The 25,566-nt window shown below is 44.5% G+C and overlaps 1 protein-coding gene across 1 annotated transcript in view; it reads left to right on the plus strand.

Annotated features, from left to right (window-relative positions):
- Window positions 1–25,566, plus strand: part of MEGF11 (multiple EGF like domains 11) — a 1,080,387-nt gene that overhangs the window by 883,296 nt on the left and 171,525 nt on the right. Inside the window, exons 16-17 of the mRNA XM_082255259.1 lie at window positions 12,847–12,975; window positions 15,243–15,371. Of these exons, the coding sequence (XP_082111385.1) occupies window positions 12,847–12,975; window positions 15,243–15,371 (258 nt within the window). The remainder of the gene's footprint in view (window positions 1–12,846; window positions 12,976–15,242; window positions 15,372–25,566) is intronic.

A 25,566-nucleotide genomic window follows, 5' to 3' on the forward strand; every position in this document is an offset into this window, starting at 1 on the left:
GTAGTGGACAGGGTAGTGTAGTGTAGTGAGCAGTGTAGTGTAGTGGGCATTGTAGTGTAGTGGGTAGTGTAGTGTAGTGGACAGGGTAGTGTAGTGTAGTGAGCAGTGTAGTGTAGTGTAGTGTAGTTGGCAGTGTAGTGTAGTGGGTAGTGTTGTGGACAGGGTAGTGTAGTGTAGTGAGCAGTGTAGTGTAGTGGGCAGTGTAGTGTAGTGGGCAGGGTAGTGTAGTGGGTAGTGTAGTGGGCAGTGTAGTGTAGTGGACAGGGTAGTGTAGTGTAGTGAGCAGTGTAGTGTAGTGTAGTGTAGTTGGCAGTGTAGTGTAGTGGGTAGTGTTGTGGACAGGGTAGTGTAGTGTAGTGAGCAGTGTAGTGTAGTGGGCAGGGTAGTGTAGTGGGTAGTGTAGTGGGCAGTGTAGTGTAGTGGACAGGGTAGTGTAGTGGAATGGTCAGTGTAGTGTAGTGGGTAGTGTAGTGGGTAGTGGGCAGAGTAGTGTAGTGGGCAGTGTAGTGTAGTGGGCAGTGTAGTGTAGTGGGCAGTGTAGTGTAGTGGACAGGGTAGTGTAGTGGGTAGTGGGCAGAGTAGTGTAGTGGGCAGTGCAGTGTAGTGTAGTGGGCAGTGTAGTGGACAGTGTAGTGTGTAGTGTAGTGTAGTGGACAGTGACGTGTAGTGGGTAGTGTAGTGGGCAGTGTAGTGTAGTGGGTAGTGTAGTGGACAGTGTAGTGTAGTGGACAGTGTAGTGGTTAGTGTAGTGTAGTGGTCAGTGTAGTGTAGTGGTTAGTGTAGTTTGGTGGGTAGTGTAGTGTAATGGTCAGTGTAGGGGACAATGTAGTGTAGTGGGTAGTATAGTGGACAGTGTAGAATATTGGAAAGTGTGGTGTGGTGTAGTGGACAGTGTAGGGTAGTGTAGTTTAGTGGACAATATAGTGGTTAGGGTAGTGTAGTGGACAATGTAGTGTAGTGGTCAGTGTAGTGGACAGTGTAGTGTAGTGGTCAGTGTAGTGTATTGGAAAGTTTAGTGTAGTGGACAGTGTAGTGGGTAGTATAGTGTAGTGGACAATATAGTGGTTAGTGTGGTGTAGTGGACAGTGTAGAGTAGCGTAGTGGACAGTGTAGTGCAGTGGACAGTGTAGTGTAGTGGTCGGTGTAGTGTAGTAGTCAGAATAGTGTAGTGGACAGTGTAGTGTAGTGGGTAGTATAGTGGACAGTGTAGTGTATTGGAAAGTGTAGTGTAGTGGACAGTGTAGTGTAGTGGGTAGTGTAGTGTAGTGGGCAGTGTAGTGTAGTGGACAGGGTAGTGTAGTGGGTAGTGTAGTGGGCAGTGTAGTGTAGTGGACAGGGTAGTGTAGTGGAATGGTCAGTGTAGTGTAGTGGGTAGTGTAGTGGGTAGTGGGCAGAGTAGTGTAGTGGGCAGTGTAGTGTAGTGGACAGGGTAGTGTAGTGGGTAGTGGGCAGAGTAGTGTAGTGGGCAGTGTAGTGTAGTGTAGTGGGCAGTGTAGTGGACAGTGTAGTGTGTAGTGTAGTGGACAGTGACGTGTAGTGGGTAGTGTAGTGTAGTGGGTAGTGTAGTGGTCAGTGTAGTGTAATGGTTAGTGTAGTTTAGTGGGTAGTGTAGTGTAATGGTCAGTGTAGGGGACAATGTAGTGTAGTGGGTAGTATAGTGGGCAGTGTAGAATATTGGAAAGTGTGGTGTGGTGTAGTGGACAGTGTAGGGTAGTGTAGTTTAGTGGACAATATAGTGGTTAGGGTAGTGTAGTGGACAATGTAGTGTAGTGGTCAGTGTAGTGGACAGTGTAGTGTAGTGGTCAGTGTAGTGTATTGGAAAGTTTAGTGTAGTGGACAGTGTAGGGGGTAGTATAGTGTAGTGGACAATATAGTGGTTAGTGTGGTGTAGTGGACAGTGTAGAGTAGCGTAGTGGACAGTGTAGTGCAGTGGACAGTGTAGTGTAGTGGTCGGTGTAGTGTAGTAGTCAGAATAGTGCAGTGGACAGTGTAGTGTAGTGGTCGGTGTAGTGTAGTAGTCAGAATAGTGTAGTGGACAGTGTAGTGTAGTGGGTAGTATAGTGGACAGTGTAGTGTATTGGAAAGTGTAGTGTAGTGGACAGTGTAGTGAACAGTGTAGTGTACTAGACAGTTTAGTGTAGTTTAATGGTCAGTGTAGTGGGCAGTGTAGTGAAGTGGGCAGGTAGGAATCAGGTAGGTCAGTGTAAGGGTCAGTGTCGTGGCCAGTACAGGAATCAGGTATGTTAGCATAGTGGACTGGTAGGTCAGTATAGGAATCAGGCTGGTCAGTACTATTGTATGAAGGGACTCAGGGAGTGCTAAAAGTCTGCAGGTTAGGGGGCGCAAATTACTTGTGTTGCCCCGGGCGCTGACAACCCACGCTACGCCACTGATCACATGGTACAGACAAGGCCAATCATATGACATCCTCCAGCGCCATCTTTCACCCACTTGACAGATCAGTGAAGCAACCAGCTGCCCATATCATATGATCGCTGTGGCCAATCACAGCAGATAACATGACAATTGTACACAATGAATGGCTTTAATTCATGCCATTTATTGTGTACTATTGTGCTGATCTCTGTGATTGGTCACAGTGATCACATGAAAAAAAAAAAAAGAAAAAATAATCCTGATCACTTCCCTAGAGTAGTACAATGTTACTATGGTAATATTATATTGCTTTAGTCAGAGTGTGTAGAAAAAAAAAAGAATCTTAAAAAAAAAATGTAAAAAACATAAATAAAAAAATTGAAAAAAATTATGACATTTTTTTTATTTTAATTTTTTGTACTGTCACCAGTCAGTATCCCTGATTACTGCCTCACCCGTTATACGATAACATTGTACTGCACTGGTGATAATATATTAAACTTAAAAAAAAAAATTAAATGAAAAAAAAGAAACATTTTATGTTGCTGGCAATAGGCTCTGATTTGGCATGCGATTTGATATGTCAAATCTGCCCGATGTGAACGACACCCCGAAACAGATTGCAAAATGCAGTGAGCTTGAGAGAATCCCATTGCATGGGTGTTCACACCCATGCAATGTGAATTTGATGCGGGGAAAAAATGGTCCACATTTGCACCAAAATGTTGTAGGACCCTTTTTTCCCCGCACCTACCGTAAATCTTATCGCCTGGGTGTGAACACCCATGCGATGCAATTCTGGCAAGCATTGCATTGTGGGAAAGACGGAGTTACTAAAATAGCAGAGAGGTGATTTATAGCTAAAAACTTAACCTCTTAAGCCCTGGAAGATTTTACCCCCTTCCTAAACAGGCCCTATTTTGCGATTCGGCACTGAGTGACTTTAACAGACAATTGCGCGGTCGTGCGATGCTGTACCCAAATGATATTGATGTTCTTTTTTTTCCCCACAAACAGCTTTCTTTTGGTGGTATTTGATCACCTGTGCGATTTTAACTTTTTGCGCTATAAACAAAAAAAGAGCGTCAATTTTGAAAAAATAACAATATTTTTCACATTTTTATATGAAATTCCCAAAAAAAAATTTAAAAATCAAAATTTTTTAACATTTTAGGCAAATTTGTTTTCTGCTACATATGTTTGGTAAAAAAAAATCGCAATAAGCGTATTTTGATTGGTTTGCGCAAAAGTTATTGCGTTTACTAACTAAGGGAAAGATTTTTGTCATTTTTGGTGTTTTTTTTTTTAACGAGTAATGGCGGCGATCTGCGATTTTTTTTGCGGGACTGCGACATTGCGGCGGACAGATCGGACCCCTAACTGACACTTTTGACACTTTTAGGGGTACCAGTGACATTACTACAGTAATCAGTGCTATACATATGCACTGTTACTGTAAAAATGACACTGGCAGGGAAGGGGTTAACTTTATTAGAGATGCAGGGGCTAAATGTGTCCCCAGGGGCGTGCTTCTTACTGTAAAGGGGCGTGGCTTTTCATGTAACCACAGAGACATACGATCCTACATAGCAGGATCGTATGATCTCTGCAGTTACACCAGGGAGAATGACAGGCGGCTTTGTTTACATCAGCCGCCTGCCTTTCTCCCTCTCTAGCGGGAGATCGCGAGTGACCGGTGGACATCGGTACCACCGGTCACTCGCGCTGGAATGTCCGTGAACGAGCAGGGTGGGAGCGCGCCTCAGGCGGCGCGCGCTCGCCCCCTAGAGGCTCGCAGGCAAGCGACGTAGTACTACGTCACTTTGCCTGTGCGGGGCTGACTGACGCCGTAAATAGTCGTGCAGCGGTCGGCAAGTGGTTAAAAAAAACGCTACAAAACGCTGAAAACGCCAATGCAAAAAAGCTAAAAAACGCTGAAAAACTCACAACAAAGCATGAGGTTTTATAAGAACAACATAAAATGCTCTTGTGAGCTACTATGTTTTAAAACAATGAACTATGCTGCTTGCACTGCTCACTCCCCTTTTGGAAAGTGCAGATAAATTATGATAAAATGTATAAGTTGCGCAGCACTTATTCATTTTGTCTTATAAGAACAGCATATATCAGGAAAATACTGCACTATAGCCACTAGAGGGAGCTTATGAACATAGCAAATAAATACTTCCATGTTATGACTGTCAGCCCCATCTAGTGCCCACAATGCAGTATTTTCCTGATTTGCGCTATTCTAATGAATGAAGAATATCAAACCTGGAGAAAAGAGCCTAGTAATATTCGATGCTGCCAGCATTCATACAGAATGAATGTACATCAGTTTGGCAGGACAAAAATCTCTGCAAACGCTTTATAAATACATCCCTATGTGTTTTTCTCATCACCTAGTTATAAATACCACTTTGGCTTGCTCACAAAAAAAAGGATTAGCTTGTGTTATCAGTGCAAATACTGCACGCTGTATGTCTTGTGTTATTTTACTGACTGATATGTTATTTTAACATTTGCTACCATAAAACGTATGTCAATTCAAAAAAAGATTACTAAAATATCACTTGGCGCTGCCTGGAGATGTTTGTGAGGCTCTGTGAGGTGTCTATTGAAAAGAGCAGAAAAGGAGGCTGTTTGATGTGCAGATAACCTACAAATTCATGAATAAAATTCTGATTTATGAGGAATAGGAGATTTCGAAAAATGTCCATTTCACATGAACAAAAAAAAAAAAAAAAAAAAACATATTCCACACCTATTTATGAGAAAGCCATTTATGAGGTCAAACCACAACTGCAGATAAAATAAATTGGCCCATAAAGTATATATAAAGCCAAAACTTTTTCTTTTCATTTTTGCCATTGGCATCACTGGTTGGCTACAATGGCTGTCAGGTATTTTTGCCATCTATGCTCCACTGGGGAGATCTCCCTTTACTTCCTGTCTTGTAGATACAACAGGAAATTTTCTCTAAGGTGAGGGTAATCTTCTCTTCGACTAGGGGGGCCCAAACTTTCTATACAAAGAGCCAGTTTACTTTCCTTTAGACTTTAGGGGTACAAGACTGTGGCCATTGGGAGTAGAACATGGCCCAATGTCTTTGGGAGTAAACAATGACTTGGTGGTCGGTGGGGGTAGAAAAATGACATATTAGCTGTGGTCAGGAGGAGGAGCAGTGGCCCATCATTGGTAATAGTAGAATGAATATTACCCAATCGTTGGTGTCAGTGGAAGGAATAGTGCCCCATTGTTGGAGTCAGTGGAAGAAAAAGTGCCACATCATTGATGTCAGTGGAAGGAATAGTGCCCCATCATTGTTACTAGTGGATGGAATAGTACCTCATCTTTGGGGTCAGTGGAAAGAATAGTGCCCCATCTTTGGGGTCAATGGAAGGAATAGTGCCTCAACATTGGGGGGTCAATGGAAGGAATAGTGCCTTATCATTGGGGTCAGTAGAAAGAATAGTGCCCCATCATTGGGATCAGTGGAAGGAATAGTGCCCCATCGTTGGGGTCAGTCAAAGGAATAGTGCCCCATCGTTGGGGTCAGTCAAAGGAATAGTACCCCATCGTTGGGGTCAGTCGATGGAATAGTGCCCGATCATTGGGGTCAGATGAAGGAATAGTGCCCCATCATTCGAGTCAATGGAAGGAATAGTGCTCCCTCATTGGTAATAGTGGAAGGAATAGACCCCCATCACTGCGGTCAGTGGAAGGAATGATGCCCCATCGTTGGGATCAGTGGAAGGAATAGTGCCCCATCATTCGTGTCAGTGGAAGAAAAACTGCCCCATCATTTGTGTCAGTGGGAGGATTAGTGCCCCATCATTGGTAATAACTAATGGAATAGTGCCCCATTGTTGGGACTAATGGAATAAATAGTGCCCCATCGTTGGTGTCAGTGGAAGGAAAAGTGCCTCATCATTGGTATCAGTGGGAGGAATAGTGCCCCATAATTGGTATCAGTGGGAGGAATAGTGCCCCATCATTGGTGTCAGTGGGAGGAATAGTGCCCCATAATTGGTGTCAGTGGAAGAAAAAGTGCCTCATCATTGGTATCAGTGGGAAGAATAGTGCCCCATAATTGGTGTCAGTGGGAGGAATAGTGCCCCATAATTGGTGTCAATGGGAGGAATAGTGCCCCATCATTGGTGCCAGTGAGAGGAACAATGCCTCATATAAGCAGGAGAGAAAGTGCACCAAGGGCCAGATAAAAACACGCAAGGGGCTGCATCTGGCCCGCGGGAGACACTTTGGAGAACACTATCTTAGACAGTTGTCACTGAAAAGATTTTTCCCATTGGAAGGCTTCCCCTCTATTCCCGCTCTCGTAACATTCTGGATTTTTCCTCGCTTTGAGTCTTTGTGACAATGGACACCATGACATCATTGACCTAACATGGCCATATCATGCTGACAATGCTCACCAGTAAGGATGAGCTTGGATTCAACAGGGAGGATCATAATATCATTGACCTAAAATGGCAAAATTGTCACATTAGGTCAATGACATGGACGTAATATAGCCATTTGGACATTCTTGTTCAATGATGTCACAAGCATCCCTGCTATACCCAAGCACATCTCTACTGGTGACCATTATCAACATGATGTGGTCAGATAAGGTCAATGATTTTTGGAGCATCCCCGCAGCTTTGTATCCATTCATATTTTTCTATAAGCACCTTATCTCTATATCAAGTGATAATGATACAGCAAATTGGATATTTTTGTAGCTCTTAAAGCTGAAGTTTGGGTTTGGCAATTTCTACATCGTTACATTGGTCCAGCTTGGAGCAATGTAAGCATGTACAGTATGTGCCATACCTGTGGAATCCTATTGAAGCTGGAAATCTTTGCTACTACAGTGTTCTCCAATAACTTCTGGTCCCCATTCCAAGCGATTGCCTTTACTTGTGACTTTGGCCACCATAACATTATTGACCTACTATGGTCATATCATGGTAAAAATGGTCACCAGTAGAGATAAACTTTGGTGCACCCAGCACTGGCGCCATTCAGGGTACACTATGCATTTTCTCAATGAATGCAAAACGTTCTCCGATTGGATGAGGTGGAGATTGTGACATCACAGCCCCGTCTCCCCACCTCATCCAATCAGAGAATGCTTTGCATTCATTGAGGAGATGCAAAGTGTTAACTGAATGGCACCCTGTGCCAAGCTGGAAACCTCCTGTTTTCAAAATGCAGCAGAACAGCCCTGCTGCATGGGCCCCAGAAGCTTGAGGAGATCACTGTAATGTCAGTGCCTACTACAGTGATTCTTAAACTTTTTACCCTTAGATGAACCCTTGAAATAATTTTCAGGTCTCGGGGAACCCTTGCTAAAACCAGATCATTGGTAGTTAGCGAGAAAAATGCCCCTTAGATTGGTGGTCAGTAGGAAGAATTCACCTAAAGTGGTGCTCAGAATGCAAACCCTATGGACTGCTAAATTGATTATTGGCTTTATGCAACTGGCTCTACCATTGGCCCTGGAACTATGCAGCCACCATCAAATGGGAAGTCATTCAGTCACAGCGTCAGGAACCCCTCGCAACCTCTGGAGAAACCCTAGTTGAGAATAGCTGTTCCAGATGGATCCCACAGTTATTGCACATACATACTTATAATGGCACTTTTCCACTGCAAGTACCGGCTCGGCTCTACTCGGCCCTGCTTGGCCCTGCTTGGCCCAGTTTGCTTTAACACTGCTGGTACCGCATGGTACGGTGTTGGAACGGTTTGGTACGGTACGGTATGGTTTCCTTTTCCACTAAAGTAGTACTAAAGTTAAGTGGGTGGGATAACAACGGGGTGGGTGGGATTCTCTGACCAATCAGTGGCTAGTAGTGACTGCATGCAAAGGATTGTGGGATATGGTACCGGGTATGGTACCTCTTGGAACCACAATCGGGGTGGTACTGTTTTTGAGAGCCGTACTGTTCGGTTCCATGCAGTGGAAAAGCGCCGCCGTACCAAACTGAACCGTTCCTACACAATACCATGCGGTACCAGCAGTGGAAAAGCACAAAAGTGAGCCGAACCGTTCGGTTCAATGCAGTGGAAAAGCACCATTGGTCAAAGCTGGACCAGTGGAACTATACAAGAACTGCTATACCCAAACTTCAGCTTTAAGGTCTAGGGCAGCTCAGTTTTCTCATAAATATAACATATAGCTATAGGAATATTCACTCCTTCACCAGGAGGCCGTGTACTGTTTCCAGTTAATGGACCCTCCCCTCCCTTTTCGTAAATAAAGAATGTATCATTTTGCCGCCAGACTCATCCACCTTACCAACCGCTCAGTGTCTGCCACTTCTCTTTGCCAATCCCTCCATTGGCTTCTGCTTACCCAACAAATTAAATTCAAGATACTAATAGCTTACAAAGCCATCCATAACTCAACCAAACCAAATCTTTCCCTTAATTCCTCCCAAAACCTCCAACTCACTAGCTTCTTTGTCACCTCTTCCCATGGTCCCCTTAAGAACCTCTTCCATCCTCTGGAATTCCCTACCCCAATCTGTCTGGCTATCTCCTACTCTGTTCAACTCTGAAAACTCATCTCTTCAGAGAGGCCTATTCTGCCCCCACCTAACAACTGCACATTTATTTTCTCCATCAGCCCGTTCCCCACAATTATTAACTTTTGTATCTCCTGACCCTCCCTCTTAGATTGTAAGCTCTAACGAGCAGGGCCCCCTGATTCCTCCTGTATTAAATTGTATTGTAATTGTACTGTCTGCCCTTGAGTTGTAAAGCGCTGTGCAGACTGTCGGCACTATATAAGTCCTGTATAATATAATATAAAAAAGAATGTTCGCAAAAACACAGATGCTGTAAAGTGTATTCGGACTATGCTGTGGTGTGTTGAACAGCAATAAATCTACCGTCATTGGATGTGATACTCTATCAGTGCTGGTATTGATGACCATTATATTCAAATAAGGTGGATCTAATGTATCGAGTAACTGTTCCCAGAGAGATACTGTGAGCAAATATTCAATCGGCTGAATATAATAGGAACCTCGACCTCTGCTATTTATGTGGGAATACCAAGCGTGGTGCTCTGAAGAGGTTTTCTAAGAACAGCCTCCAATGCGCTATCCCACCAGTCAGAGTTCAGATAGTATGAATACGGTTGTGGTTGAATAACCAGATACTTCCTCTGTATTATATTCTTTATCTGCTGTTCTCATTGTGAGGATGGCAATCTTTACAAAGTGCTACTTGCTGTTTGAACACGATACTCATCACTGGTATAGAGAGGCACACAATGCATATAACTTTGGAGATTGTGGTTTATACACTGCTCAAAAAAAATAAAGGACACTTTTTAATCAGAGTGTAGCATCAAGTCAATTAAACACCTAGGATATTGATCTGGTCAGTTAAGTAGCAGAGGGGGTTGTTAATAAGTTTCAGCTGCTTTGTTGTTTATTTATTTCAGGTACTTATATAGCGCTGTCAATTTACTCAGCGCTTTACATATACATTGTACATTCACATCAGTCCCTGCCCTCAATGAGCTTACAATCTAAGGTACAAGTGAACTAGATGGGCAACAATGAGACGACCTCCAAAACAAGAATGGTTTTACAGGTGGAGGCCAATGACATTTTTTCCCTGCTCATCTTTTCTGACTGTTTTCACTAGTTTTGCATTTGGCTAGGGTCAGTGTCACTACTGGTAGTATGAGGCGATACCTTGACCCTATAGAAGTTGCACAGGTAGTCCAACTCCTCCAGGATGGCTCATCCATATGTGCCATTGGCAGAAGGTTTGCTGTGTCTCCCAGCACAGTCTTAAGAGCATGGAGGAGATTCCAGGAGACAGGCAGTTACTCTAGGAGAGCTGGACAGGGCTGTAGAAGGTCCTTAACCCATCAGCAGGACCGGTATCTGCTCCTTTGTGCAAGGAGGAACAGGATGAGCACTGCCAGAGCCCTACAGAATGACCCCCAGCAGACCACCGGTGTGAATGTCTCTGACCAAACAATCAGAAACAGACTTCATGAGGGTGACCTGAGGGCCTGACGTCCTCTAGTGGGCCCTGTGCTCACTGCCCAGCACTGTGGACCTTGACTGGCATTTGCCATTGAACACCAGAATTGTCAGGTCCGCCACTGGCGCCCTGTGCTTTTCACAGATGAGAGCAGGTTCACCCTGAGCACATGTGACAGATGTGAAAGGGTCTGGAGAAGCCGCGGACAGCGTTATGCTGCCTGTAACGTTGTTCAGCATGACCGGTTTGGTAGTGGGTCAGTGATGGTCTGGGGAGGCATAGCCATGGAGGGATGCACAGACCTCTACAGGCTAGACCAGGCATGTCCAACCTGCAGCCCGGGGGCCACATGCGGCCCGGAACCCCAGGCAATGCGGCCCACTGCCCCCAGACAATTTTTTTTTTTGCTGGAGAGGAAGGAAGTCGGGTCGGGGGCATGGCCACAGCGGCTTCCAACTAACGGTAGGCAGAGGCTGCCTCGGGGTGGGGGGGGGGGGAGGCGTAGTGTTTCCTACTCCTACCACCATGACCACTTCTTCAAATCTAAATTGGCTGACTTTAAGAAAACAATCTTGAAATAAAGGTACCACATCCCAATATTATTTGAAGGAAACAAACTGAGGAGGTATGGGGCAAAAGTCGGGATTTTCAAGGTACCGTCAATGACCAATAGTGATAGTATGACACTAGTATGATATATTTAATATAAAAACATTTATTTTATTAAACGTCATTACCAAAAGAAAAAGAGACAGGAGGACAAATTATATATGCAAAAAACAATGAGGACAATTAGACATCCAATATAAAAAACAGATCAAGCAGAGTTGTAAACCTCATATATTAAAGTTGTATTTTGAACCACAGGGAAGTACCAAAGGGCCAGAGTAATCTGGTGAATTCCAAAGTGCTTCCTGGGGGATATACAACTGCCCACTACCCTACATGTTTTGCGGTGTGATCCACTTCTTCAGGGGTACAGGGGTAGAGTGTTCCTTTAATATCTCTCAGAAGAAGTAAACCTTTGTATACTGATTCCATTTCATTTGATCATCCTCTAGTTGTGTTAAATTAGTGCGGGGGGTGCAGCTGCGCGGGAAGGGCGCGGCGGCATTTTATTACTTATATACCTTAACTATAGTATATATTTTATATGCGGCCCGAGAAAATTTCTCTACACTCAATGTGGCCCAGAGAAGCCAAAAGGTTGGACACCCATGGGCTAGACAATGGCACCCTGACTGCCATTAGGTATCGGGAGGAAATCCTTGGTCATTGTCAGACCCTACGCTGGTGCAGTGGGTGCTGGGTTCCTCCTAGTGCACCACGATGCTTGGCCTCATGTGGCGAGAGTATGCAACCAGTTCCTGGAGGAAGAAGGAATTGATACTAATGAATGACCCCCATGCTCGCCTGACCTAAATCCAATAGAACACCTCTGGTACATTATGTTTCTGTCCATTCGACACCGCCAGGTTGCACCTCAGTCTGTTCAGGAGCTCAGTGATGCCCTGGTCCAGATCTGGGAGGAAATACCCCAGGACACTATCCGTCATCTCATTAGGAGAATGCCCCGACGTTGTCAGGCATGCATACAAGCACGTGGGGGTCATACAAACTATTGAGGACCATTTTGAGTTGCTGCAATGAAATTTCAGCGAAATGGACTAGCCTGCTGCATCATTTTTTCACTTTGATTTTCGGGGTGTCTTTGAATTCAGCCCAATGTAGGGTGATAATTTTCATTTCCATTAAACTATGTGACATCCTTTCCTTCCTAACACATTACCCAGTCCATACCAGTATAGTTCCTAACATATTACCCAGTCCATACCAGTATAGATCCTAACACATTACCCAGTCCATATCCGTATAGATCCTAACACATTACCCAGTCCATACCAGTATATATCCTAACACATTACCTAGTCCATACCAGTATATATCCTAACACATTACCCAGTCCATACCAGTATAGATCCTAACACATTACCCAGTCCATACCAGTATAGATCCTAACACATTACCCAGTCCATACCAGTATAGATCCTAACACATTACTTAGTCCATATCAGTATACTGTAGATCCCTAACACATTACCCAGTCCATACCAGTATAGATCCTAACACATTACCCAGTCCATACCAGTATAGATCCTAACACATTACCCAGTCCATACCAGTATAGATCCTAACACATTACCCAGTCCATACCAGTATAGATATCCAGCATGATATTTTCCCCAGTTCAGATCTGATGTGTTTTCAAAGTGTTCCTTTCATTTTTTAATATTTAATATTTTTGTATAAATACATTTTTTTTATATGTAAATTGTTAAATATTTGGGTGCCAAGATAGTCCATTATCTTCTCTACTGGGGGCTTGCAAGGCAATTTACCAGTTCAAAAGTTGCCTTTGATACCTAAGTGTGAACTTTCTTCTTTATACTGCAGTGTGCCCAAGCGGGAGGTATGGAAGAAGTTGTTTAGAATTCTGTACATGCAGCAACAACTCCACCTGTAACCCCATTGACGGCTCGTGTCAGTGCTACCCTGGCTGGATTGGCAGCGACTGCTCTGACGGTAAACACCCTCATATGGTGCCATATAATAATGAATATGCCCCATGTTAGAGAAGCAGTTTATGTTCTTACACCGAAGTATCAAGAATGGTCTAAACAAAAGTGTAGAAGAGATCACATGAACCTGTCCATGTATTGCTAACTACAGTCAGTTGTTAAACACAATGACTTCATAAAGCAGATACAAGGTACTAGTTTTTAAGGATGAGCTAAGTTTGGGCCAAACACATGATTGGAGGTCGCCAGTCCAATCAACTGCGGCCGTGGAATTCACACCTGTACGCAACAAAGGGGCAAGGATGCTGGTGACATCATGACATGGCCTCATGGCTATATATGGGCAATTTCATTGACCAATTTTGTCCATGGGGCCACATCAGGTCAAAAATGTTCAAAGCATTGACATTGTCCAAATATGGCCATATTGCATCAATAATGTCACAAGCATTGGCATTGCCCAAATATGGCCATATTGCATCAATAATGTCACAAGCATTGGCATTGCCCAAATATGGCCATATTGCATCAATAATGTCACAAGCATTGACATTGTCCAAATATGCCATATTAGGCCAATCATGTCACCAGCATTGACATTGCCCAAATATGGCCGTATTGGGTCAATCATGTCACCAGCATTGACATTGCCCAAATCTGGCCATATTAGCTCAATCATGTCATCGGCATTGACATTGTCCAAATATAGCCATATCAGACTAATAATGTCACGAGTATTGACATTGTCCAAATATGGCAATATTTGGTCAATCATGTCACCAACATTGATATTTTTCAAATATGGCCACATTGGGTTAATAATATCGCCAGTATTGACATTGTCCAAATATGGCAATATTGGGTCAATCATGTCACCAACATTGACATTGTTCAAATATGGCCACATTGGGTCAATAATGTCACCAGCATTGGCATTGTCCAAATATGGCCATATTGGGTCAATCATGTCACCAACATTGACATTGTCCAAATAGGGGCATATTGTGTTAATCATGTCACCAGCATTGACATTGTCCAAATATGGCTATATTAGGTCTATCATGTCACCAGCATTGACATTGTCCAAATGTGGCCATATTGGGTCAATCATGTCATCAGCATTGACATTGTCCAAATATAGCCATATTAGACTAATAATGTCACGAGTATTGACATTGTCAAAGAATGGAAATATTGGGTCAATCATGTCACCAACATTGACATTGTTCAAATATGGCTACATTGGGTCAATTATGTCACCAGCAATGACATTGTCCAAATATGGCCATATTGGGTCAATCATGTCAGCAGCATTGACATTGTCCAAATATAGCCATATTAGAGTAATAATGGGACCAGCATTGACATTGTCCAAATATGGCCACAATCATGTCACCAACATTGACATTGTCCAAATAGGGGCATATTAGTTCAATCATGTCACCAGCATTGACATTGTCCAAATATAGCCATATTAGACTAATAATGTCACCAGTATTGACATTGTCAAAGAATGGAAATATTGGGTCAATCATGTCACCAACATTGATAGTGTTCAAATATGGCCACATTGGGTCAATTATGTCACCAGCAATGGCATTGTCCAAATATGGCCATATTGGGTCAATCATGTCACCAACATTGACATTGTCCAAATATAGCCATATTATGTCAATCATGTCACCAGTATTGACATTGTCCAAATATAGCCATATTAGGTCTAACATGTGACCAGCATTGACATTGTCCAAATATGGCCATTTTAGGTCAATCATGTCACTAGCCCCTTTGTTACATGTGGTGTGGGTTGGGGAATTCCTCGGCCCCAGCCTTTTGACCTGGAAGCCTGCTCTCATGAAAAAGGTTCCCGCGGGCTCAGGCCAAACGAACTTTAGCTCATCCTTGGTAGTTATCTCTCCCGCTGGAGAGGTTACCCTTTACTCCCGGTACCAGACACACAATACAAAGTAAGAGGAATTCTCTTCAAAGTTGGGAATTCCCACTTGAACAGTTTTCACTGGAACAGGTACCCCCATGGCACAGTTTTCATTGAGGAGAACCTCTGTCTTTTATCTGTTGCCTCCATACTTTGTTTCAGTAACTCAGAAAATACTGAAGCCAAAGTTAGGCCACCATTTAGTATTCCTGAAGGTGGCCAGTAATGGCCCTCAGCATAATCCTGCCAGGACAGGTCCACTTTAGGAAACCAGTGGTTGTAATGGGCTAATATTTATTTTTTCTTGTTTTTTGTTCTTTTTTTATTTTCTGCAGAATGTCCTCCCGGTCTCTGGGGTCCAGACTGCATCCACACATGTAACTGTCACAACGATGCCGAGTGCAGCGCCTACGACGGGGAATGTAAATGTACGCCTGGATGGACGGGGCTGTACTGTACGCAGAGTAAGAACTGTTTCATATATTCATGATGCCTTGAGACCTCTGCTGCCTTCCAATAACCTGCCCAGATTTACTACTCTGTGCTCAGACTGATAGATCCCCCTACAGGTCACAGCCTCTAGTACAGGGGTCTTCAAACTATGGCCCTCCAGTTGTTCAGGAACTACAATTCCCATCATGCCTAGTCATGTCTGTGAATTTCAGAGTTTTACAATGCCTCATGGGATGTGTAGTTCGGCAACAGCTGGAGGGCTGTAGTTTGAGTATCCCTGCTCTAGTATAACCACATGTCTACATCTCCTTTCCTCAACATTATTAAACACAAAGCAATAAAGCTGAACTCTAGACAGATACAGTATTTTACAAAAGTGAGTACACCCCTCACATTTTTGTAAATATTTTATTCTATCTTTTCATGTGACAACACTGAAGAAATTACACTTTGCTACAATGTAAAGTAGTGAGTGTACAGCTTGTATAACAGTGTAAATTTGCTGTCCCCTCAAAATAACTCAACACACAGCCATTAATGGCAACAAAAGTGAGTACACCCCAAGTGAAAACTTCCAAATTGGGCCCAATTAGCCATTTTCCCTCCCCGGTGTCATGTGGCTCGTTAGTGTTACAAGGTCTCAGGTGTGAATGGGGAGCCGGTGTGTTAAATTTGCTGTTATCGCTCTCACTCTCTCCAACTGGTCACTGGAAGTTCAACATGGCACCTCATGGCAAAGAACTCTCTGAGGATCTGAAAAAAATTGTTGCTCTACATAAAGATGTTCTAGGCTATAAGAAGATTGCCAAGACCCTGAAACCGAGCTGCAGCACGGTGGCCAAGACCATACAGCAGTTTAACAGGACAGGTTCCACTCAGAACAGACCTCGCCATGGTCAACAAAAGATGTTGAGTGCACGTGCTCAGCGTCATATCCAGAGGTTGTCTTTGGGAAATAGAGGTATGAGGGCTGCCAGCATTGCTGCAGAGGTTAAATGGGTGGGGGGTCAGCCTGTTGATGCTCAGACCATACACCGCACGCTGCATCAAATTGGTCTGCATGGCTGTCGTCCCAGAAGGAAGCCTCTTCTGAAGATGATGCCCAAGAAAGCCTGCAAACAGTTTGCTGAATACAAGCAGACTAAGGACATGGATTACTGGAACCATGTCCTGTGGTCTGATGAGACCAAGATAAACTTATTCGGTTCAGATGGTGTCAAGCGTGTGTGGTGGCACCCAGGTGAGGAGTACAAAGACAAGTGTGTCTTGCCTACAGTAAAGCATGGTGGTGGGAATCTCATTGTCTGGGGCTGCATGAGTGCTGGGGGCACTGGGGAGCTACAGTTCATTGAGGGAACCATGAATGCCAACATGTACTGTGACATACTGAAGCAGAGCATGATCCCCTCCCTTCAGAGACTGGGCTGCAGGGCGGTATTCAAACATGATAACGACCCAAAACACACCTCCAAGATGACCACTGCCTTGCTAAAGAAGCTGAGGGTAAAGGTGATGGACTGGCCAAGCATGTCTCCAGACCTAAACCCTATTGAGCATCTGTGGGGCATCCTCAAACGGAAGGTGGAGGAGTGCAAGGTCTCTAACATCCACCAGCTACATAATGTTGTCATTGGAGGAGTGGAAGAGGATTCCAGTTGCAACCTGTGAAGCTCTGGTGAACTCCATGCCCAAGAGGGTTAAGGCAGTGCTAGAAAATAATGGTGGCCACACAAAATATTGACACTTTGGGCCCAATATGGACATTTTATTTAGGGGTGTACTCACTTTTGTTGCCAGCAGTTTAGACATTAATGGCTGTGTGTTGAGTCATTTTGAGGGGACAGCAAATTTACACTGTTATACAAGCTGTACACTCACTACTTTACATTGCAACAAATTGTCATTTCTTCAGTGTTGTCACATGAAAAGATGGAATAAAATACTTACAAAAATGTGAGGGGGGTACTCACTTTTGTGAGATACTGTATAAAGACACCTCTGTTATCATTAATACATCTTTATTTTATTTATTTTTTGAATCCAAGTAGTGTAACTGACCTGGTATCAGTCTCATGCAGTCCCTGTACAGCAGAGTGAGAGGAAGAAGCAGCACAAGGAGCCAACATGTGACAAGAAGCATGCTGATAGGAGGGAAGAGCAGAGAGATGAGCTCATCCTGGTGCTGCTTCTACTTCACTGTCCAACTGCAGGTTGAATGATGCTGGCCACCAGACTACTGAGGACATCTAGAGGCAGAAATAAAGTGCTGCAGGGACAATCTCTGGGTTGAAGCTGACTATTGGAAATATTGCATAGCTAGTTTTATTATGTAATATTTGAATGCGCTATTCCTTTATATCTTGTTATTTTTGGACAGAGATCTGCTTTAACAAAATAAAAGTTCAGAGAGAGACTGTGGTTTTGGACTTCATCCAATTGGTAGCTACACTAGTAACCAGAATGTTGGACTGTAATGTACACTATATTGTCAAAAGTATTGGGACGCCTGACTTTACACACACATGAATTTTAATGGCACCCCAGTCTTAGTCCATAGGGTCCAATATTGAGTTGGCCCAACCTTTGCCGCTATAACAGCTTCAACTCTTCTGGGAAGGCTGTCCACAAGGTTTAGCAGTGCGTCTATGGGAATGTTTGACCATTCTTCCAGAAGCGCATTTGTGAGGTCAGGCACTGATGTTGGACAAGAAGGCCTGGCTCGCGGTCTCTGCTCTAATTCATCCCAAAGGTGTTCTATCGGCTTGAGGTCAGGACTCTGTGCAGGCCAGTCAAGTTCCTCCATCCCAAACTCACTCATCCATGTCTTTATGGACCTTGCTTTGTGCACTGGTGCGCAGTTATGTTGGAACCGGAAGGGACCATCCCCAAACTGTTCCCACAAAGTTGGGAGCATGAAATTGTCCAAAATGTCTTGGTATGCTGACGCCTTAAGAGTTCCCTTCACTGGAACTAAGGGGCCAAGCCCAACCCCTGAAAAACAACCCCACACCATAATCCCCCCTCCACCACTTGATTTGGTCCAGTGTACAAAGCAAGGTCCATAAAGACATGGATGAGCGAGTTTGGGGTGGAGGTACTTGACTGGCCTGCACAGAGTCCTGACCTCAACCTGATAGAACACCTTTGGGATGAATTAGAGTGGAGACTGCGAGCCAGGCCTTTCCGTCCAACATCAGTGCCTGACCTCACAAATGCTTCTGGAAGAATGGTCAAACATTCCCATAGACACACTCCTAAACCTTGTGGACGGCCTTCCCAGAAGAGTTGAAGCTGTTATAGCTGCAAAGGGAAGGCCAACTCAATATTGAACCCTACGGACTAAGACTGGGATGCCATTAAAGTTCATGTGCGTGTAAAGGCAGGCGTCCCAATACTTTTGGTAAGATAGTGGAGATGTTGACCTTCTCCGACTTCACCTACCATTGAGTTACTCCTATAGACCAGGGGTCTCCAAACTACGGCCTGGGGGCCAAGTGTGGCCCGCTGTAAGATTTTCTCTGCCCCGCAAATAGTGACGTATCCTTAATGTGGGCCCACTGTGCTCTCACATAGGTCCCACTTCAGGTCAGCAGAACTCTGATGTCCTTCCCCCCATCTTCCCTAGTCTCCAGTGCAGGATCCCCCCCTTCTGTGCTGTCATCTTCTCTATCATTGGTTGCTAGGACCACCACTGTCCTAGCAACCAATCAAGGGCTTGTCCCAGCATTCAGAGGAGGATGGAACTTCCGCCCAGACCTGCTCCTCCTTTGCCTGCTGCTACAGTCACACTCCCAACCTCTGGCTCTGGCCCTGCTGCTACAAGGTAATAGGGGATTCTGATGGTGACCCTAATGCAAGAGGAGCTCTGTATCTGATAGGGACTCGGATGTAAAGGGAGGATTCTGATGAGGACTCTGATCTAAAGGGGGGACTCTGGAGAGAAACCTGATGTAAAGGGGGGGGGACGCTGATGAAAAGGATGTACAGGGGGACTCTGATAGATGGGATAGATGGATCCTGCTTTAATGCTGAGGACTTTGTTATAAGGAGAACTCTAATGTAAGGGGGCGGGGCATTCTGATTTACACGATAACTCCACTTTCATAGGGAAAAAAAATTAGCAAATAAAAAAAAATAATATTAATAATATAGCACATACAATTGCGACTTAAGTCATATTGTAATTAGAGGTGCAACGAATGTAAATTTTGGTGCCGAAACCAAAAATGCAGGATGTACTTGGCCGAAAACCGAAAAGCTGTTTTTAACCACTTCCCACCCAAGAACGCGCCCGTACGTCCTCGGGTTTCAGTGTTTATACCGGGATGGTGGGTGCACCTACAGGCATCATTCCGGTACTGTTAGTTTCAGCCAGCGATTCCCTACAAAGCAGAAGTCCCACCGCCGCCTCCTCTTCTGGGCTCTGCAGTCCCATTGTGGAGGCCGGGAGCGATGCGGTCCACAGTGATGGCTGCCTGGTACAGAGAGAGAGAGGAACTGACGTTATTCCCTTCTCTCTCCCGGTATTCGTCACTTCCGGTTCGGCCCCTTTGTTTACTAGGCCACCAGGGGCCAGAGAATCAGCCGATCAGACCGATCTCGGTCCGATCGGCTGCAGACGAGGCCAGAGGAGAGATTTGGGGTCTATTAGACCCCAAATCTCTCCATAAAGAGGACCTGTCACGGCCCATGCTTTCACAAGGGATGTTTTTCATCCCTTGTGATAGCAATAAAGTTTGTACAAAACAAAAATGTAAAAAAAAAAGTTTTGAATAAAATAATTTAAAAAAATGTAAAGCCCCCCGTCCCACTGTGCTTACGCACTAATGTGAACGCATAAGTTACTCCCGCACGCATATGTAAACGGTGATCTCACCACACAAGTGAGGTATCGTCACGAACGTCAGAGTGAGAGCAATAATTTTAGCACCAGACCTCCTGTCTAACTCTAAACTGGAAACCTGTAAAGACGCTTAAAGCGTTGCCCATGGAGAATTGTAAAGAGGTTGTAAACCCCGCATTTTTTTTTTTTTCAACCTGCAAGAGAAACACATAATGAGCTAGTATGCATTGCATACTAGCTCATTATGAAATACTTACCTTAGAACGAGCCCCCGCCGTGCCGCCCGCTTATCTTGATGATGGGTGACATGTCAAGTCGCCCGTCTTCTGGGATCCCGGCATCCGGCCATCTGATTGGCACGCGCGCGGGAGCCGAGGGTCAGGGCACGGGCCTCTAAAGGAACGGCACCAGCGGCCGTTCCTTCAGAGCGCATGCGCCAGTGACGTCACTGGCTGCATGTAAGGTAAATATCTCCTAAACGGTACATGTTTAGGAGATATTTACAGTACCTATAGGTAAGCCTTATCATAGGCTTACCTATAGGTAAAAGTGCCAGAGGAGGGTTTACTTCCTCTTTAAGCACCAAAGTTTGCCGCTATTCCATGGGCAGACGCAATTTTAAAGTGTGATGTTAGGTATCTATTTATTCGACTTTCACATTATACAAAACAAATGGGCTAACTTTATTGTTTTTTCCTTTATTCATGAATATGTTTTTTTTCCCCACAAAATTACGTTTGAAAAACAGCTGCGCAAATGCCGTGTGGCATAAAAAATTGCAACACATACCATTTTATTCTATAGGGTCTCCGCTATAGAAAAAAAATTATATAATGTTTGGGGGGGGTTCTAAGTAATTTTGTAGCAAAAAAAAGTAGATTTTTTGGAAGGAGGTGGTTAAAAAAAATAGATGTTTTTATATATAATTGTATTATTTTTTACTTTTTAATTTATTTAATAAATTTAAGTGAATATGAATTTATTGTCGGCCATTATCGGCACCTTTAGCGAAAGTAAAGCTCAAGGAAAAGGTATCTCTTTAAATTCTATGCATGTCTTCACACTGGTCCGTTGCGCTTCCCTTGTGGGGGTAAAAATCCTGCTTGCTGCATTTTTGGTCAGTTAAAAAAAAAAACTCACCTCCCTGTTGAAATGCATTGAAAATGGAGCAAGAACGTCTCTATAACACACCCTCGTGTTACATTTTTGATGCGTTTTTTTTTGTTTGTATAATTTCTGTTTTTTAGTTTAAACATTTACAAACATATAATAAATAACTGATGACAAACAGTCCAGAGTCATAGTCATTGTCAAGTCTCAAACAGAGGGAAATTACCCAAGCATGTCATCCGTTCAATCAGTGGCGGCTGGTGCATGGGGGCTTTTGGAGGTTTTTCCACTATATTTAAACCAAGGCCTTCAGGCTCTGAGGAAGAGGCACGGCCTCGAAACGCGTCAGCCCTTCGTCTTCACGAGACATTGGACCTTTAACAAGGATGTTGCTCTATGGAATTGATATGCTGGAATATTTTGCATGTTTGTGAGTAGCTGATTTTAAAACTTGTTTCATTAAAAGCCCACTGAGGATAATGCGCTAGGCTGGTGCGCCCTTTTCTTTGTTTTTATTTGCGGTGCATTGGGGGCGCAGGGGCACCACCCCCCCTATCCTTGCGTCCGGCCCCCTAATCTACATGCAGGTTCGCCGGATGCATGGATTCCAATGGGGCTTTTTTTTTAGTCATGTGATTATAGCCAGAGGCTCTAATAGGCTAAAAAAAGGGTGGACTTGGGGTGCCCTGAACCCACCCAGTTGTGAGACAATAAAAATTCGCTATTGTTACACAGATCCTCCTCCTGGCCAATCAGGAAGCGGGTCTTGAGACTCGTTTCCCGATTGGCTGACAAGGGGAGAAGCCATGTCATTGGGCATGGAGTAGGAGGGAGGAGACGCAGAACACAGGAGGAAGAGGCTGAAGCCGCTGGCGCCTGCTGCTGCAGATATCTAGGCAGGGTGAGCAAGCGAGGGGGGGGGGTCCTGTCCTCTGTCCTGTCCCCTGTCCTGCTGTGGTCCTGGGGGGGGGGTAGGGTTCGCGGCCTGGTGTGGTCCAGGGGGGGTATGGTTCACGGTATGGTGCGGTCCGGCTGACGCCCCAAGCCCCCCCCCCGGCCCATGGAGCACCAGCCGCCACTGCGTTCAATGGATCACCTATAGTCATAGAACAATGTAAAGAAATGTGAGATAACATAATTTAAAACAATTACCTAGAGGTAACAATAGAAAGAGACATAAAGAAAGATGGGAGAAAAGGAAAAAATAAGGGGATCCGGCCGTTTACCTCTGAGGTAGAAGCTGAGAACTCAACCGAGCTGAGCGATAAAAGAAAAGGAGGTCTCCCCATCTTGGGCATTCGGCCCCAGTAGACCTGACTCCCGCCCCATGTGGGGGTCGGAGGGGAGAGCCCATATAACCAAGAAACATTTTACTCGGGTAATCATGTCAAGGTGCTAACTAACCTTAAACAACGGTAGGATATTTAGTAGTGTGGCTCACATCACCTAAAAGAGGCCTCATTCCTGATGCCCACGCCTGGTTCATGGCGAATTTGATTCTGTATCAGAAAGGTTGTTGACAGTAGGATTCCGATCTAACTGGACCTGAGGTTTGAAGGTCGGGTCCACCAGAGCTAGCAGAGCTAAGTCTAGGCTGGAGGACAAAGGGGTCAAGCCCAATGTGTGGTTTTTCCACCGTTCCCAGGTGGAGTGAAATCTTATCCGGGTGTCTCTGCAAGTGGCAAGCCAGTCTTCGGCTTCCAAAATCTCACCCACTTTCCTAAGCCACTCCCCCCCCCCCCTCACTCGGGATGCGGGGGCTCTTCCAATGAATCGGTATAAGACGCCTAGCAGCGCTAAGAAGGTGAAGGAGGGCACTACGCTTATAGTGGGAAATGGGTATGTGAGGGACATGGAGGAAAAAATATTCCGGAGAATTGGGGAGGTCTATCTCAAGGCCGTCCAACACATGTTTACGGACCATCGTCCAATAAGGCCGAATTGACGGGCATTCCCACCATATATGTAGGAATGATCTGTCCAACATTGGTCGAGGGTCACATTCTTTCAAGAGTCGTGGGTACACAATACCTTGATGTGATTTTTGAGTCACATGACCTATGAAAAACACACCATAGCATAATAAAATTGCGGCAAAATCTCAGAAAAATCACGCCCAAATTGCATGCATTTTCAGCGCCATTAACAGCCTTTTTTCTTTATTGGCAAAATGTTGAAAACTAAATTTTCAGCCTATATGTTTCGGCCGCCAAATGTTCGGTGCATCTATAATTGCAAATGAATAATATTAAAAATCACATACAAAAACAAAAATACAGACGGTATACAGAACTCCCCCAGAAATTTCCTTTCCTGCTTGTGTGATTGGCTCATTGATTTTCCCAGATTTTCCCAGAAGTCTGACACTTACCTGCAAACGAAGCCTGCGTTTTCCCTGCCGGTTGGCTGCATCCATCTTCCCCATTTTCCTTCCAGGTCTGCTGTATTACTGGCCAGAGGCGCATGACGTCACTCCTGCGCGTGCGTGCGGGAGCCGCCGGTCATGGCACAGGGCTGTGAAGAAACGGAACGGGCGGCCATTTCTTCAGAGCACATGCGCCGATGACGTCATCGGCTGCATGAAATGTAAATATCTCCTAAATGGTGCAAGTTTAGGGGATATTTATGGTACCTATAGGTAAGCCATATTATAGGCTTACCTATAGGTAAAAGTTATAAGTGTTGAAAACCTTTTTAAGATTTTAAATGTATATAGGGCCATTATATATATACAGTGGGTACGGAAAGTATTCAGACCCCCTTAAATTTTTCACTCTTTGTTATATTGCAGCCATTTGCTAAAATCATTTAAGTTCATTCTTCTTCCTCATGAATGTACACATAGCTCCCCATACCCCGAGTCTTTTTGGGAAAGATGCAACAAGTCTTTCACACCTGGATTTGGGGATCCTCTGCCATTCCTCCTTGCAGATCCTCTCCAGTTCTGTCAGGTTGGATGGTAAACGTTGGTGGACTGCGTTTTTAGGTCTCTCCAGAGATGCTCAATTGGGTTTAAGTCAGGGCTCTGGCTGGGCCATTCAAGAACAGTCACGGAGTTGTTGTGAAGCCACTCCTTCGTTATTTTAGCTGTGTGCTTAGGGTCATTGTCTTGTTGGAAGGTAAACCTTCGGCCCAGTCTGAGGTCCAGAGCACTCTGGAGAAGGTTTTTGTCCAGGATATCCCTGTACTTGGCCGCATTCATCTTTCTCTCGATTGCAACCAGTCGTCCTGTCCCTGCAGCTGAAAAACACCCCCACAGCATGATGCTGCCACCACCATGCTTCACTGTTGGGACTGTATTGGACAGGTGATGAGCGGTGCCTGGTTTTCTCCACACATACTGCTTAGAATTAAGGCCAAAAAGTTCTATTTTGGTCTCATCAGACCAGAGAATCTTATTTCTCACCATCTTGGAGTCCTTCAGGTGTTTTTTAGCAAACTCCATGCGGGCTTTCATGTGTCTTACACTGAGGAGAGGCTTCCGTCGGGCCACTCTGCCATAAAGCCCCGACTGGTGGAGGGCTGCAGTGATGGTTGACTTTCTACAACTTTCTCCCATCTCCTGACTGCATCTCTGGAGCTCAGCCACAGTGATCTTTGGGTTCTTCTTTACCTCTCTCACCAAGGCTCTTCTCCCCCGATAGCTCAGTTTGACCGGACGGCCAGCTCTAGGAAGGGTTCTGGTCGTCCCAAACGTCTTCCATTTGAGGATTATGGAGGCCACTGTGCTCTTAGGAACCTTAAGTGCAGCAGAAATCTTTTTGTAACCTTGGCCAGATCTGTGCCTTGCCACAATTCTGTCTCTGAGCTCTTCAGGCAGTTCCTTTGACCTCATGATTCTCATTTGCTCTGACATGCATTGTGATCTGGAAGGTCTTATATAGACAGGTGTGTGGCTTTCCTAATCAAGTCCAATCAGTATAATCAAACACAGCTGGACTCAAATGAAGGTGTAGAACCATCTCAAGGATGATCAGAAGAAATGGAAAGCACCTGAGTTAAATATATGAGTGTCACAGCAAAGGGTCTGAATACTTAGGACCATGTGATATTTCAGTTTTTCTTTTTTAATAAATCTGCAACAATGTCAACAATTCTGTGTTTTTCTGTCAGTATGGGGTGCTATGTGTACATTCATGAGGAAGAAGAATGAACTTAAATGGCTGCAATATAACAAAGAGTGAAAAATTTAAGGGGGTCTGAATACTTTTCGTACCCACTATATATATATATATATACTTTAATATCCTTAT

The sequence above is a fragment of the Pelophylax lessonae genome (assembly GCF_965119305.1).
Source record: "Pelophylax lessonae genome assembly, chromosome: 4".
In the NCBI taxonomy this organism is placed as follows: Eukaryota; Metazoa; Chordata; class Amphibia; order Anura; family Ranidae; genus Pelophylax; species Pelophylax lessonae.